Source organism: Urtica dioica, chromosome 7 (assembly GCF_054948205.1).
Source record: "Urtica dioica subsp. dioica isolate 48M chromosome 7, U.dioica_male_clone48M_v1_H2, whole genome shotgun sequence".
NCBI lineage: Eukaryota > Viridiplantae > Streptophyta > Magnoliopsida > Rosales > Urticaceae > Urtica > Urtica dioica.
In genome coordinates, this window is record NC_142762.1 from 30247507 (window position 1) to 30265089 (window position 17583).

The 17583-nt window shown below is 34.2% G+C and overlaps 2 protein-coding genes and 1 non-coding gene across 3 annotated transcripts; 1 reads left to right on the top strand and 2 right to left on the bottom strand.

Annotated features, from left to right (window-relative positions):
• Positions 1-1575: 1575 nt before the first annotated feature.
• Positions 1576-9986, bottom strand: LOC149390743 (amino acid permease 8-like). The gene is made up of 7 exons (XM_089618546.1): positions 9681-9986; positions 5030-5263; positions 4767-4860; positions 3831-4048; positions 3479-3627; positions 2584-2811; positions 1576-2119 (listed from the first exon to the last, which is right to left on the bottom strand). The coding sequence occupies exons 1-7, from the start codon at positions 9799-9801 to the stop codon at positions 1703-1705; spliced, it is 1461 nt and encodes a 486-aa protein (XP_089474672.1). The 5' UTR covers positions 9802-9986; the 3' UTR covers positions 1576-1702.
• Positions 9987-15305: 5319 nt separating this feature from the next.
• On the bottom strand, positions 15306-16421 carry LOC149390744 (uncharacterized). The gene has a single exon (XM_089619848.1). It carries the CDS (start codon positions 16419-16421, stop codon positions 15306-15308), a length of 1116 nt encoding a protein of 371 aa, XP_089475974.1.
• Positions 16422-16659: 238 nt separating this feature from the next.
• On the top strand, positions 16660-16766 carry LOC149390745 (small nucleolar RNA R71). The gene has a single exon (XR_016300418.1). It is a non-coding gene; the product is annotated as a small nucleolar RNA R71 (small nucleolar RNA).
• The last annotated feature ends 817 nt before the right edge of the window (positions 16767-17583 follow it).

The window sequence follows — 17583 nt, forward strand, 5'->3', positions numbered from 1 at the left end:
AGGCTCGGGAAGCAGATCGAGAAGGAATCGGGAGCTTGAAGATTCTTCGATCGTCGTCGTCGGCGAGGAAGAGGCTGGTTCCGGCGGAGACCACCGGCGACGGCGACGAGAACGCGAGGCCGTCGGGGCTGTGGTCGACGGCGAGGCTCGGGAGCCAGATCGAGAAGGAATCGGGGAAGAAGAGGACGAAGGAGTGATTGTTTTCCGACGGGGAAGAAGAGAAGCATCGATGGCGGCGAGGAAGCGGCGGCAACACCAACGGAAGGACCACCATCGACGCCGCCAGAGCCGCCATCACCACCGCTCCCAGGCACGATCGGCTCATCTTCTTCGATCCACCATTGCGCACCAAATGTTTGTGAAAATTATGATAGAGAAAAGTTATATGTGTGTTTGTGTGAAAGATCTCGCGGCGATGAGAGGGAGAGATTTAACTGTGTGTTTCAGTGGCAAGGGTAATTAAGACATTGTATAGGTGACAAATATGCAAAATAAAGACACGAATGCAATTTAGACTCATTTGTGATACAAATGAAATAATGTGCTGTTGTTGTGACTTCAGCAGCAAATTCCACTTAATAGTTTGCCTAAAATTTGTGAAATAATTAAAATTTGTAAGTATTAAATTTAAATTATTTTTTTACTTTGTGATGAAAAATTTTTAAAGTGAAAAATTACTTATATAAATTTTCAAATTTTTTAGTGATAATGTTTTTTTTTTTACAATACAACTTTGACTATTTTGTTGAAAATTTGAAATATTGATTATTTTACTAATAAATTAATTTCAAATGACTAATTTATATAATTTTCCATAAATTAAGAAATATATAAGACAAACCTTTATAAATGAAAATATTCACTTGTACAATTATTACCAGTAATTCATTATTTTGATATGATCAACGATAGCTCTTAAGAACAAATTGGAAAAGTGAAATTTGAGAGTATAGATAAATAAACATATAATTTAAATTGATATATATATATATATATATATATATATATATATATATATATATATATATATATATATATATATATATAGTGACGGACTCAGGTGGAAGGCTCAAGTGGCCTGGCCCCTCCCCAACCAAAAATTTTCGAGCTTAAAATTTATTTGATTTGATTTTATTTTTCAGCCTGCACTGAATTTTGGCCCCCCCTCTTTCCAAGTCCGGATCCGCCACTATATATATATATATATATATATATATATATATATATATATTATAATGTTATAATTAAAAAAGATTTATAATCTTTTCGTTATGTGATAATATATTGATGTTGTGTGGGACGGTCGGACACAAGTAGCGATTGTCTCTGAAGTTTGTACTTAAAAGATATTTCTTCAATGATGTATTTGAAATGAATTTTTCTTTTAAATCTTAAAAAAAAAAAAAAAACTTGTCGGCCTATTAGTAACAAAAGATAAAAAAAAAGTAGTTTTCAAATAATTGACTTAGGTCTCATTTGGAAAATTGGTTGTCGGACGATTTAAACATTTGAGTTTAGGTAAATTTGATTTTAATAATTCAACAAACATTTTGTAATTGAAAAACAATGTCCACATTGAAAGAAACGCTTTTATTACTTTGGTAACAACATTAACATGGTTGAGAGATATTGAGTCCCACTACACCATTTGTTATTTCAGTCTCTTTCAAACTTACATAATGATATCCTTAGAACAATATCATCAATCTTTAGTCTGGAAAGGCTCATAAGTGTGGAGGTTCTTGTGGAGTCCTTGGATGGCACCAGACGCAGCAGCAACAGAGATGAGGAAGCAAATGAGGCTCAGGAGTTGAAGCCCAACCCATTTGAAGGACTTCTTTGGAATTTTATTTTGGGCCAAATGCATTTCAACTGGGAAATACACCACAATGGGCCAATACCCAATTGCCCCCATAAGGGCAATCATGTCTGTGAAGAAAGGCAATGCCAAGGCAACCACAGTGGCTATTATCACAAATACTGTTCTCCAACTTAACCTGAACAAGTTTATAGTGAAGAGGTTTTTGGCCACGGAGTGCTCTTTCGTTATGAAACCCGATTTCGGCCACTTATTTCCGGCCCACGATTCGACTACCCGGTAAACCGGCTGAATTAGTACCTGTGTAAAAAAAAAAAAAAATTAGATGCAAAAGTGTTGGGGAAATTTCTATTTTACTCCAGCAGAATTGTGTTTACATAGAGAGATTTTATGTTATTATTGGGTTCTTTTTGTTTTTGGACGAAAATTTAGAGGGCACCTATAATTTAAACACTCTAGATATTTTAAAAATTTCTACCTTTTATTAAAGAAAAATCTAGCATTTTCATATGTTATTTTTGGTAAATATACGTTATTTTTTGTAAATAGTTAATTTACCAAAATAAATAATTGGTCAGTTCCTTAAAATAAAGTTTGAAACTGGCTAAATGACTACGACATCCTTTATTAAAAGGAAGTTTAACTTGATACATACGATTACACAAAAATACCATTTTATTTTGTCGAATCAAAGATACAGACATGTTAGATTGTTCAAATTTTTAGCTAGAGAAAATTAGTGGAATCAAAATTGAGAATTTAACCTGATATGCTCCAACTAAGTGAACTACAATGAAGAAGTTGGCCATGTCAATGACCCATGAGGTCTCTTGAAACCCGAAACCAGCTAATAAATTCTCCGGTGAATTGACTCCAAATGCGGCGTAGCCGAAGCATCCACACATCATAAAAAATACAGTCATCACTGAAACCCCTATCGTACTTGCTTTCTTCATGACTTTGTTTTCCGACGGAGATGATTTCAAAGTATCCTTAAAACAAAAAGAATAGATATTTGTGCTAGTAAGTAATTTTTTTTTCACCTTATTTGCTAATTATTAATATCTATATTAAAAAAAATTAATGGCGATGGTCCTTAAGTGACATAGAAAACATATCCATTAATTTTTATCTAAAAAAAGAGAGGAGAAATTGCTAAACAAAACCATAGTTTTGTGCATATATTAGCTCATGTTCACACATTATCTAACGAACCCATATTTTTAGAACTTGAAAAATAAATGAAAGGGAAAATGGAATCCTTTAATTGTTTGGATTGAGAAATAAATTGAATTAAACGAAAATTAGTGTGAAAATAAGAGGAAGTTTTTTTTAAATGAATTCCATCCAAATTTTTATTTGTGAGGGTTCACATTCATTTATGTCTATTTTTACACTATCACATCCTGTTTTCTTCATATTTTCCATAGTTTTCATATATAACATTGAATTCTAGTTTCTCTTCCATCTTTATTTTCTTTCAAATTTTTCAGATTTTCTTGTAATTTTTGGGTTCCCAACATATACCTAAATAATTTACCCATACTTAGAAGAATACAAGAATTATAGAATAATGCACTATTGTTGCATGTATACAAATAATTTACTGGATCATAGAAGCTTCAAATTACTTGTATAAAAAATAGAAAACAAACTTACTTGGATGTCAAACAAAACTTGGGCATATGTGCAAGCAAAAGCAATATCACCGGCCGCAGTAAACATTCTCCAAACTTGGTCAGAATGAGAGAGCCCCAACTCATTTTCACTTCCTATCAACCCACTCACTGATGTCTTTCCTCCACCTCCTGCTCAATTTTCAAACCCCCTCAATTTTTATTTTTATTTTTATATACATGTAGGTTTAAAATTACTTTTATTTTATCGTCAAAATTTATTAATCAGCCTCTTTGGAAATTTTCTTGCATATTAGTCCTCCTTTAATTAATTTAGCTCTATCCCTAGCTATTAATGATATACATATATTATGAGATGAATTAGAACTGATTACCTTTGACAATCTTGTGAATGGAGAGTCCGATTCCGATCGAGGAATAGGCAAAGGACATGATGGCAGCCACGGCGGAGAGCCAAGAGAGTTTGTGGAAGTTTGGGATTTGTGACAAAAATATCTCAACAATTCCTAACCCAATCATGTGTGGGTTGCTGGAGAATTTGCATGCTGCGTTTGGACCTCTTTTTCGGTGGCAGTTTGACTTTTGTATTGCTCTGATAAATATACAAATATCAACACACAATACCTTTTTTTTTTCTTAGTACAATGATTATTTATCAAAAACAAAAAAGGTACATGATTAAATAATGAATTTTAACTGAACCCTCAATAGCTTAATTTGAGTGGCATTACAATTACGAAGTATTTTGGGAAATCGACAACAATAATATTAATTACATGTCACTTATAAAAAATTAATCAAAACTCAAATATTGACACATCTAGTATCATTGTCACATAATCAACAGATTCGTGACCAAATTTAGTACTAAATATATAAATATTTGAGTTTTGGATAATTTTTTGTAATTGTCAAAGATATCTTAAGTATTAAAATATCGATACCGAATATTTCAGAATGATTTAAATACTTATATTAATTTTTACCGATCATAATTTATAATTTACAGAGGTAAAGTTATGGATAAATATGCCAATTTATAATCTATAAATGGTACTTATCCCTTTTATTTATATATGTTAACTGAAAATAATTTTACAAAAAATCTCAATTTTAATTATTATTATTATTATTACTATCTAGGGTCAATATTAGATAAGTTGAAAATACCTAGATATCTTAAATATCTATTTTAGTAAATTCTGATAAATACCTAATTTAACAAAATAAACAAAACACTAGTTAGTTTCTTTCATCAACGAATACAGAAAACAAGATGCAGTGACCAACTAATGAGTTTGGAAACTCACACTAAGCTCTTGGCCGTGGTAATTGTGTAACCGATCACAAAGGACGTAAGGTTGCCATACTGTATCCATCCACAGATCATGCACATTGTTTCACCTGATTATTGCTCCCACAAAAGAGAAGTTATTAAAACTTTTTTGAACTCTCAACATGCAATGTAAAAACAGTTTCAAGAAACGTTTCTTGAAATTATCGATAAAAAAAAATGCATACAAAAATGAGAAATAATATAACCCGAATTTCCAAAAAAAAAAAAAAAAAATACCCATGATGGCTCGGACGGCTTCCATGTAGGAGTAGTTTCGGTTTCCAGAGACAGGGTTCGGGGTTCGGTAGCAATCAGCCAAGAGATTGGAAGTGTAGAGAGCGACGGCCGAGAAAAATAGGAGGATTGAGACCCCGGCTATCCACCCGAGCTGCGACATTGCCCAAGCCAGAGACAAAACTCCCGCCCCTATCGCCGCCGTTATTATGTGCGAACACGCCGTCCACAGGGTTCCTATATTTATAGGTATATATATGATCAGTGACAGTGATCAAGTTGGAATTTTTAAATTTTTTTTGATGAATTTAATATTTGTATATTAAGATGTAATTAATTGTATTGTAATTCTTACAAAGTTCTACGTTTAACTGATAAATTAAATAAATAAAATTAATTGGGTCAATTGTTTTTTGTCATGTTAAGGTGGCTTAACAAAAAAGAGTGAAACAAAATAGTATATATTAAATATCACTTTCTAATGAATTTTGCATAATAGTCAACTTTTCATACTTTCTAATCAAATAGCCATGATTAACATATTTGTCGATTTTATTTTGTTTATACCCGAGTTAATCCTTTCAATTTAAACATATATGCTTATATTGATTAAAAAAAAAACATATATGCTTATAAGTTACGTGACTAATTTTTTCTTTATTTTTAGTGAAGTACTATGATTTTTTTTTCGTAGTCTTTATATAATTTATTTATTTATTTTTTACAAATAGCCATAATTGACACAGACACACGTAGTGACGGAGCCAGCATAGGCTCAGGGGGGGCTTAAGCCCCCCCTCAATTTTTTTTTTTTGCACTTTTAGCACATTTTTTCTTGAAAATTTATACTTTTGGCCCAATTTTTATAAATTCTTTACAATCAAGCCCCCCTGAATTTTTTTTTTCAAATTAGCCCCCCCTGATGGGCTTTTCTGGCTCCGTCACTGCACACACGTAGTATACACAATGACTAGTTGCAAAGCACTATCTGAAACCTAAAAAAAAAACGTTTCTAATCTGAATTTGTAGATACGAAAATAAAACTTCTTTTCTATTCCCCGCACTTTCTATAGATTCGCGCTGCAAAGTGGCTTAAATTCTTATCACATACCATCAGTGATACGTTAGCTTAGCTCGGGATTCATGAAGAATTGGGCTTGTCGAAGGCCCAATTAATTAGTATTCTAGAATATTCTTAAGGAGTTAGTTAGTTAAAAAAATATATATAAAGGTTTTATGAATTGTAATTGAGAGCTATGAACGAAATGAGAAATTGTTAGTTTGGAACTTTGTATTTGCTCGAAGAATTAACAATTAGCTTGTCCTCGTCACAAAAATTCTGTGAAACAGCACTCAAGTAGTAGAATATATCTCTCAAGGAAAAAAAAATAAAAGAAGAATATATCCACTAGAGATTAATGCTTTTGAACTATTCCGAAGCTTTCAACTTTAAAAGTAAGTTGATGATTATTAGCAAGTTTTATGTCGAATATCAGTCAAGCTCTAGAATTTAGTATAAAACAATTCCCCCATGATAACTATATAAGCACACAAATATTATTGTTTTGTCATTATATATTCTTACGAATATATCATTATATCAAACGGCCGAATCTAATTGTGAGGAGCTTAGTTATTTGTAGCTTCTAGGTATAGAAGATCAATAATGACACATATTATATTCTATGAATAATCATCTCAAGAATATCACGACATCATAGATCGATATAATCTTTTGATTTAGATGGTAAAGCGTGGTAACCTAGAATCTTAAGCTAGCCACCAAAGCCAATACTTAAGTAATGTCGCCTTTCGAATATCAACGGATTAATTAAGTAAAATAAAATCTCCAATACGTATTTAATTAAAAGTCATCCACTTTTGTAATAAAGATGTATTCCATACTTTGGCAAGAATTACCCTCTCAGAAACTCAAGTCAATGGGGGCAACTTTGAAAAAAAAAAAAAATTGAGGTAGCAAATTTTAAAAAAATCATATAAATTTGAGCTAAAATATAAAAAATGTTAAAAATTTAAAGGTAACAATTGCAATTTCTAAAAGTTCAGGGAGATTAATTTACCCCTCCTAGATTCAAGGTGGCCGCCCCTATTACGTAAAAAAAAATTATATTTCCAAATTCAACATACTCTGGGTCCAGTCAATATAATTTATAAAATACATACTGAATTATTTGACGTCTCACAATACATGATGTCTTATGTAATTTATCACTAAAAATAATTGATACCAGTCGTGAATATATTATACATAAGAACTTGAATTGCTAAATAAACGAAAGGTTGAAACGAGTGATATATAAAAAAATAGATATGTTTGAATTATTAATGCGTAGTAAGAGTTGAAGAAAAACAAAATGCTTCCTCAAAGCTACGGAGCCAAGATTTTCTTAAGGAGAGGCATAAGCAAAAAATTATAAAAGAGTGATACCTTCATTTTTAACAATTTTGACGGGGACATATACGGTGAATAACATGGAATTTTATCCATGACATTATGTGAATTAGCATTTTAAAAAATGAAAAAAACGAAAAGAACATTACGTGAATTATGAGTGTTCGTCATTTTCTAACAAAGCTTGTAGTTTCTAAATTAAAAGCGGCAAAAGTACTTAATTTTTTTTTAAACAATACTTATATATTTAAATTTTTTTACTGCGGCAAAAGTACCTGATGTTATGATTTCGTAGCGCCGTTAGTACTTTGGGCGTTAAATTTAAATTGAACGGCCAGGATGTAAAGCTTTTAATATATGTTGGTTTTAATTATTTTCGTTATTATTTATTAATATTTCATAATTTTTGGTATTATTAATTATACTGATATTCACAAATTCCCAAACTCAAAGAAAAACATCGACAATTCCCAAATTCAAAAAACCCCATTCGAAACCCTAATTTTCTAAAATCAGAAATTAGAAACCCTACTCGATTGAAGAAGAAGATGTCAGAACAATAACAAGGGGGCGACAGTGACAACGATGGCGAACAGTTTCGTCTGCAAGAAAAAGAGTACGCTGAGGAAGAATTGAACGAAGATGAAGATGTTCAACACACACAGACACGCGATTGGCGCTCAATCATGAATGACGTCTGCAATTCTGTTTAATATTAATTCAGTGCACCGGATCCCTACGTGTAGTTCTGTTTAACTTAACGCCCAAAGTACTAATGGCACTACAAAATCATAACATCAGATATTTTTACAGCAAAAATTTCTTTTTTATAGATATATAAATATCGTTTTGAAAAAGCTTTAAGTACTTTTGTCGTTATTAACTCAATCTTTTATGTAGCCCTAATGTTTCTATTATATTTTTAGTCGTAGAACATTGGACGAGGCCTACTCGCGTGTAGTGAGGAGATAATCCCACGCACAATACTTTATTTATTTATTTATAAACACACGATACATTTGGAATTTTTTTTAATGTGTGTAAGAGTGTTAAGTTGTTGTTGTTTTTTTTGTTTTTTCATAGAAAGGTTAGTTTTCCTCTTTGTGTGAGAAAATAACAATTACTCATATATATTCTTTTTCAATGCTTTCGAGTTTCAACAAAACCATCATTGTCCTCTCAAGTAGGGCAGGAAATTCATTATATGTCCCACTATACTTGAAATTAATATTTTAACTTAAGTCGGAAGACATTAAAAAAATGTATGAATAGTGGGTTTTAAGTTTAAGTAAGAGTTCAGCCATTTTACAAAAAAGGGAAATACTCGAAAGAAAGAAAGAATATAAAAGCGTCAAGAAAGCAAAAATAGAACGAGCCATTTAATTGATCCAAAAAAAAAACCATTTAATATATCTCATTTATAGTAAAAAAAAAGTAATTTATTAGGTTAGCAACAGCCATTTTTGTTTTGAGAAATAGAATCAATACTATAGATAATATTGTTTCAGTTGAAAATATACGAACTATTGATGAAATAATTTCTCAAACTAAATAAAGTAGCAATACGTACGTTCAAATTCCAAGAAGCTGTAGTGGAGTCTTTTTTTGGTGGGATAATCATTAAGTCTACAACACGTTTTGAATTTGTTTTCACTTTTGCATTTGAGATTTATTTCTTAGAGAGAGTTATAGACAATACAACAAATGAGTAGTCAACGTAAACAGCAAAAAATAAATGGAATTAACCTTAGAGTAAAGTAAATTATTAACAAACGAAAATATTATCAAGTACATGTATTAATGTAAATTTGTAATACATAGCAAACAAATTTTTTTCGCATGTGTTTTTAATAACAATTATCAAAGTAAAACTGTACCTGACAATTTTTAACCATGCAAAAAAAAAAAAAAAAACCGGAATGGGTGATTTTGAAAATTTTAAATACACAGGTATTTTGGTAATATATATATATATATATATATATATATATATATATATATATATATATATATATTATTATATAAGGTTGCACGTTTCTGAACTCAAAACTACAAACTTTTTTTTAACAGATTAAGAAAGTGAATGTTCAGCTTAATTCTTCTCTTCAGAGTACATACGCCTTCTACACAATTTCATGAACGAAAGAATATATATACGTGTTATATATATATATATATACATGTGTGCGTATGTACATATACATACATATAGATATAGTGAGAGGGAGAGAGAAGGCTCACCAGTTCTTTTGGGTCTGCCATCGTCGTCTAGTAAATGGTCCTTTCCATCTTTGATTGCAGAAGCCAAACCAGATTCGCAAGACCCATTTTCTATCATTTCAACTTCAACACTACTCCCCATATTTTTCTCACTTCACCAAAAAAAAAAAAAAAAAAACTATATATATATTTCAGATCTGCGTATACGAAGATAAACAATTAAGGATTTTGTAAGAATTCAAGTCACGATATATCATGAGATATATACTTTGGTCCTTGATATCCGAGTCCCAACACTTCTATTCTATTTATACACATGTTACGTTCTCTCTTTTCGATCGGTCCATATGTTATGTTCGCCAGTTCTGAATACTTTCTTCTCTTCCACGTGGCGTGCCGTTATTGGATTTAAATACTGTTGTTGCCAAGTTGTGCACCGTTGAGTTATTTATGATTTTCTGACTGCTGAGCTTGAGGGTTACAAAAGAAAATTGGTAGCTATTGAGTTTTCTTGAATTTATTGAGAATCATGGTGGGTGGATGTCAACCAGTGCTTTAACTCTACAATCTACTTTTAAAATGAATGGAGTCAAAGACCCTAGACTAATGAGTTAAAAACTCCTCTTTAACCTTTGAAATATATTGAAGGGCAAATAACATATGTATACGAAATGCTGTTGGCATGAACCGCCATCCTAAAGGAAATGTGGGTCATAAAGTTTCATACTAATCTTATTTTCTTCTTAAATTTTTTTAATTTAATTTAATTTTTTGAAAATTCATGCATTCATTAAAAGATTAGCACATACGACCACTAATTTCATCAAAAACCAGTAAAAATAAGCTACACGCACGCGCGCGCACACACATATATATGACGGGGCCAATAGAAGACGCTGAGAGTGAATGCCCCTTAAACTTTTTGAAAATTATAAATTTTATCCTTAATTTTATTTATCAATTTTAATATTTTTATCTTAAATTTTTATGATTTGTTTTTTCTTTTATATATTTAACCATCCTGATTTTTTTTTTTTTTTATAAATTTACGCCCTACCTGGAATTTCAAGCTCCGCCACTATAAATATAATATATATATATATATATATATATATATATATATATATATATATATGAAATTACTTAACGTATACAGAGAAGGTTGTTGAACTATGTCGGTGGAACTACATGTTGAACAACTGATTGATTTTAGCAGGATTAATTAAATCGAAAATTAAACAATCAATCAAACAGAAAGCAATAAAGGACACACAGAATTGGTAACCGTGTTCGGTATAAACAACCTACTCAGGGGAACTGATACGTCTGGTGGTGATGTGACGACCCGGCTTTTCGAACCGCCATACTAAGCTTAATTCTTTTACTTAGAAAAAAAATAGTGGATAATTTTTTTAAACATCATTTCATTTATTTATAAAGTTTAGACTTTAGAATAAAACAACTTTGAAAATAACCATCATTTGAAATCTTACAAAAACATTTGATGAAAATAAGAGAAATACTTAATTCGGAATTCCAAACTAAAGTAGATTGTCGGAATATTCAACGGAAATAAAACCATAAAAATTCAACTTCAGTTTTGCAAAACTAATTAAAGTAGAAAAGTATCTTAAACATAAAAATCTCAAACCGAGAGTTAAGAAAATTTCGTAGCGGAAGTCTTTTAAATAAGCGAATGGAACCAGAACCCAACCCCTTAGCCATCAAACGCCGCTGATCCACCTCACTTGTTCATTTGTTGCTTACCTACAATACGGACGAATGCACATAATATGAGCTAACGCTCAGTGAGTGATCAGGTTATTAGTCTTTTAAATTCTAATAGTGTCATGGTCTTTCGTATCATACGTCTTATCGTATTTTATTGGGAGTGCCCCTAGAGTAGTCGTACCAATTTCAGTGTACACTTTGGAAACGAACTACGGGGCTGCGACCTCCCATAGTTCGCACCATCTAATAAACATATCGTATGAGAAAACTCCCTTTATGAGCCCATAGGTCGGCTCGAGAGAATTCTCTTAATACCTCTGTAGTTCGAGGCGGTACCACTCTCTTACTTATCTTATCACTTGATTATTTGCGTTCCATACAAAGATGACATATGACATAAACATTAATAAAGCATGCTAATAATTAGAATATGTTATGCCCAAGCTGTACTAAACTCATACATAATAAGTTCATCATAACAAGACATAACATAATAATCATAATTCACTCAATAACACATAGACGTATGTAAAAATATCACACAATCAATCATATAACACATATTAACCAATTCAGATCACACAATCATCGTAATTGATTTTAAACTAATCCGTATTGTCGTGAGATTATTCTCACCTTGTTTCGGGAACATGCGACTTTAAACTATCGAACGATCGGAAAAAGTATTTTGCTCGGGACCTAAACGAAAGAATGACAATTAGGTCTTAATTATCAATTCTGAACATATCCAGGTTTCTGGGAAAACACAAAGATGATACTCAGTAGTAAAAGACGAAAATGCCCTTCGCCCGAAGATTTCGGCAAGAAAAATAATTTTCGAGAAAAATTTCTGGAAATATTCCAGAGAATAGGAAATAAAAGTTTAAACATTTTCTTCTTCAGTGGCAGTGCCAAAATCTGATTCTAATATGACAAAATATAATTTAAACATATATTGTCTAAAAATTGAGTTTTAGAGAAAACGGGTCAGGTCTGCGCACTTGTCAAAATAAATATTGACAAAAATACTTTCGTTAACAGAAAACTCCTAATTATTTTTATATATAACAATAACACATATATGTGTCTCGTATAAAAATTTCATGCCAAAATAAGTTTTGCAAGTATTTTAAACAAATTACAAAACATGCTGTTTGAAATAGAAATAAAAAGTCTGCGTACTGACCGTAATTGATTTTTAGAAAAAAAAACACGGTTCGTCCAAAATTTTTGAAATATAAACGTCTTGAATATTTTGGTATAAAAATTTCAAATAAAAATTCGTTTTGTAGCTATTTTATTAAAAACCAAATCACGCTGTTGGGATCATGAAAAAAAAAGTTCTACGTACCGATGGTAAAAGATTTTTAGAATAAAAACGGTTTATCCAAAAATCATGAAATTTTAAACATGTATCAATAACATCTAAAATATTCGTGTATAAAAATATTGTCTCAGGGTAAAATTCGCAGCTATTTAAAACAAACACGTTTTCCTTGTGCTCTGAATTTTGAAGAAATCAAAGCGTGATTACCTTTAAAATCTTTAGAAATAAAAATAATCACTGAAAAAAATACCGAAAACGGTGAAAGATTAATATTTTTGAAAATACCTTGAGAGTTGTGAAAACGTTGCCGAAAAAAGTCCTAAGGCCTTCGGAAATGGGTGGTGGAAGTTATAGTATGGTGGCTAGGTTTTTCTTTGAGTTTTGACGGGGATCAGAAAATGGAAGAGAACATAAAGAGTCTAAAGGAGAGAGGAGGATTCTCACAACGTCAAAGAATGAGGGAGAATGCTTAAGCGTGAAAAAAAGTTTGAATCAATGTAATATTGATTTGCCAAGAAAACTGCAAGGAAATTCGTATCTTAATTGGCCATAATGAAATAACAATTAATGAAAAAGAATTGATTTCCAAAATCTCCGTTGTAAAAATGGTCACGTAACTTTGGTCTTTTATATTTGATACTGCTCTTTTATATTTGATACGGTGGACATTTCCTTCTCCACTCAAACATAATTATGTATATATATATATATATATATATATATATATATATATATATATATATATATATATATAAACAAAATAGTAAATAAAGTCCACCCAATAAAGTGATATAAATACATGGGTATATATATATATATATATATATATATATATATATGTCTATAAAGTAAAAATAGAAATTACTGTGAATATATACATATATAATATATATGGCAACGTAGACATATGTAGAAAGTATAAATATATCACACGATTCAACTAACGTGACTAATGTATTAATAAACTAATATATGTACATATATGTATAGCTATTTAATCATAAATTTTAAGTAACATAGCTTTAATTTACAAAAAAAAAAAAAAAACTTTAAGCATATCACCCAAATAAATAAATAAAAAGCAAAGTATACATAATACTTAGACTTATATCTTAAATAGGAAATTCACATTTCACCAAAATTATATTTCTTTGATGACTAAGTTTTGGGGTTTTCCTAAACCTCTTGAATAGGTCAACAATAACATTTACTTGACCAATTGGAGGTATATATACCCCGAGGAACAACTTGTGCCGCCGTATGCATTGGAACATGGGCTGGCGGTGGCGGTTGTTCCCCCTTCTTCAACCTCTTCATTTTCCTGATGAAGCTGGTTCCTCAACTCGTGTATCTTGGCTTCTTGAGCTTCGATACGATGAAGTAAGGTGGTAACTAGAACTGCTAGATCAGGTTGGCCTACAGGCTGAGCAACATATGTAGAAATTACTCTGAATTTATGCATATATAATATATATGGCAACTTAGGCATATGTAGAAAGTATAAGTATATCACACGATTCAACTAACGTGACTAATGTATTAATCAACTAATATATATATATAAGTATATATATATATATATTTATATATATATATTGAACACCGAAATAGGATAAAATAATATCAATTAGGAGAATATTGATTGATCCGTTTTTGGAACACGAAGACTTTCAACCGACGTGGTATCTCAATCTCGTGACGGTGCGTGTTGAGATAAGTTTGTTGTTGTCGTTCTTGATCACCGTGATGCCTAATTTCTTCGGGACGCATTGAACCGGGCTCATCCAGGCACTATCGGAGATTGGGTAGATCACCTCCGCGTCAAGCCACTTCAAGATCTCCTTGCGCACTACCTCCTTCATGGCTGGATTCAGTCGCCTTTGGTGCTCCACGGACGGCCGAGAGTTGTCTTCCATGAGGATGCGGTGCTCGCAATAGGATGGATTTATTCCCTTGATGTCGGAAATGGTCCATCCTATTGCGGGCATATGACTCCGCAACACTCGCAACAACTTGTCTTCTTCCTCGGCGCTGAGTTGTGTGGAGATGATGACGGGCAGTGTCTTCGTTTTGCCTAGGAATGCGTAGCGGAGATGTACGGGCAGTTCCTTGAGTTCGATCTCCGGTGGCTCCTTTATCGATGGTTTGGCTCATCTTTTGGTTTCCCCGAGCTCCTCAAAGTATCTTCTCGTGTTTGCCTCAAAACCATTCGTGTGATTTGCATATTCTAGGACTGCACATGTGATAAACGCATTAGTGAAATCAGAGTCGTTTAAGTGGCATACCTCGAGGGGCTCCTCCGAGTGGAAGGAGTGATCGTGGACGGCTGTCTCGCATACATCTATTCGGAATATGTCGTCGCTCGCCTTTGGGTACTTCATTGCTTTGATGACGTTGAAAGTGACCTCTTCGTCATTGACCTTCAATATCAGATCGCCTTTTTGCACGTCGATCAAGGCTCCTCCGGTGGCTAGGAACGGTCTTTCCAGGATGATGGGAATGTCACGGTCTTCCTCCATGTCAAGTACCACGAAGTCGACGGGGAAGATGAACTTGTCGACCTTCACGAGTATGTCCTCAATGATGCCTCAGGGGTGCTTGATCGACCTGTCTGCCATTTGAAGTGTCACTCGTATGGGCTTCACTTCACCGATTCCTAGCCGTCGGAAAATGGAGTAGGGCATGAGATTGATGCTTACCCCCAAGTCACAGAGTGCCTTGTCGCAGGAGAACTCGCCAATCGCGCACGGGACGGTGAAGCTTCCCGGATCTTTGAGCTTTGGTGGGAGCTTTTGTTGTATTATAGCACTACATTCCTCCGAAAGTGTGATGGTGCTACAATCTTCGATCTTGCACTTGTGCGTGATGATGTTCTTTAGGAATTTCACGTAGGCGGGCATTTGCTCGATGACATCGGCGAAGGCGATGTTGATGCGAAGTTGCTTGAAGAGCTCCATGAACTTGCTATATTGCTTGTCGGGCTTCACATTCTTCAATCTTTGCGGGAATGACACCGGCACCGGCTTGATTGTGGCAGAAGGCGGGGGAGGCGTGATCGACGGAGTCGTGACCGTTGAGGAAGATGGTCTGCCCTCCTCTTTCTCTTTCCCCTTGTCGGCGCTTTTGAGTTCAAGCCCGATTCTCAGTGTGATGGAATTACATTGATCTCTTAGGTTGACTTCGGTGTTGCTTGGTAGAGCGCCCTGAGGTCGTGCATGAAAGTCCCTTGCTAGTTGCCCCACCGTCGTCTCGAGATTCCGGATTTGTGCCTCTTGATTCGTCATTCTTGTTTGAGACTCGGTGATGAAGTAGGCCAAGAGCTCCTCTATGCTCGACTTTGGTGCGGGCTGGACTTGATGTTGCGGATGATTCTTGCCTCCCACCTGTTGTTGATGTTGGTGTGGAACCCCCGGTGGTCGATTCTGTAGGAATTCTTGTTGTTGCGTCCTCCATGCGAAGTTGGGGTGGTTGTTCCTTGCTCCGGTGTTGTAGTTGTTGGAGTTTTGGAATGTGGGCCGGTTGTAATTCCCCACGTAATTCGCATTTTCTGCATGGCCATCATTCGCGTGCGGGCAATCGTCGGTGAAGTGACTCCCTTGACACCAGAAGCACGGCTCCCAAGTCATTTGAGTGGAGTTCACCGGGGCTTTCATCTCTTTCATCTCCCACATCTCATTTCGGAGGTTTTCCATCTCTATTGTCATCTATTGCATTGTCTCCGGATCAATCGTGGTCATCGCGGCTTGAGCAGTGGCGGGGCCGGCCTTCATGATTCTCCTCTCTATCGGGCATTGATCGTTGGATCGTGCTAATTCTTAAAGGAGAGCTTGAAATTCTGATGGCGTCTTAGTTAGCACCGTGCCTCCCGCGGCGGTGTTAACTAAGGTCTACGTCGAGTTGAGGAGTCCGTAGTAGAACGTTTGAAGTTGGACCGGCAACGTGACCCCGTGGTTAGGACATTTTCGGACCATCTCCTTGAAGCGTGCCCATGCTTCGTGGAGGAACTCAACGTCCATTTGCGCGAAGCTATGAATGATGTTTCTTAGGCGGCCCGTCTTCTCGAACGGGAAGAACTTAGCGAGGAAGGTGTTGCACAGCCCCTCCCATGTGGCGATGGAATCGGGGGGAAGTGAATTGAGCCATGCTTTTGCCCGGTCACAGAGAGAAAATGGGAACAATCGGAGTCGGATGACGTTCGCGTTGATGTTGTGGATTTGGAACGTCCCGCACAACTTGTTGAAATTAGAGATGTGCTCATTCGGATATTCATTCGGGGCTCCGGAGAATTGATTTTTCTGGATCATGTTGATCGTCCTTGTCTTGATCTCAAAGCTTTGGATCCCTCCGATGGCCGGATTGACAATGGCCGGGCGATACCCTTGAGTGATGGGTAACACATAGTCGAGGAGTGGTCTTTCTTCGTTGACCATGATCACTTCTTCAATGAATTCCTCCTCTATGTTTTGCTTCTTTTCCTTTTGATTTTTCTTGCACGTTTTCTCGATTTTGGAATCTATCGGAAGGAGACTTGAATCACTGTCTTTTCGCATTAACCTTCAAAAGAGAAAGGAAACGCAAAAACATGTGAGACACATAAAATAATAAAAGAATGTTCAAATTGAAATCTAATTGATTGCAATTAAAAACTTAGACCCTGGCAACGGCGCCAAAAACTTGTTGTGATTTTTACGCGCGCAAGTGCATGTGTCACTCAAGTAATGTAGTGAATTAAGTACGAGTGTCGATCCCATGAGGAAAAAGCTTAGTTAACAAACAAATCAACTAGAAATTGAATTAAAGAGGATATGGAAAGATGTCACAAATTATTGACAAGTTCTAACGCAAATAAATAGCAAAACACTCAAA

What these genes read in the sequence shown, in the direction of transcription:
- LOC149390743 (XM_089618546.1), bottom strand. Translation starts at nt 9,801, where the DNA reads ATGGGGAGTAGTGTTGAAGTTGAAATGATAGAAAATGGGTCTTGCGAA. An exon ending in AGCCGTCCGAGCCATCATGG is followed by an intron (nt 4,861 to 5,029) that starts GTATTTTTTTTT and finishes AGCAATAATCAG; the next exon opens with GTGAAACAATGTGCATGATC. An exon ending in ACTTAGTTGGAGCATATCAG is followed by an intron (nt 2,120 to 2,583) that starts GTTAAATTCTCA and finishes TTTTTTACACAG; the next exon opens with GTACTAATTCAGCCGGTTTA.
- LOC149390744 (XM_089619848.1), bottom strand. Translation starts at nt 16,421, where the DNA reads ATGACAATAGAGATGGAAAACCTCCGAAATGAGATGTGGGAGATGAAA.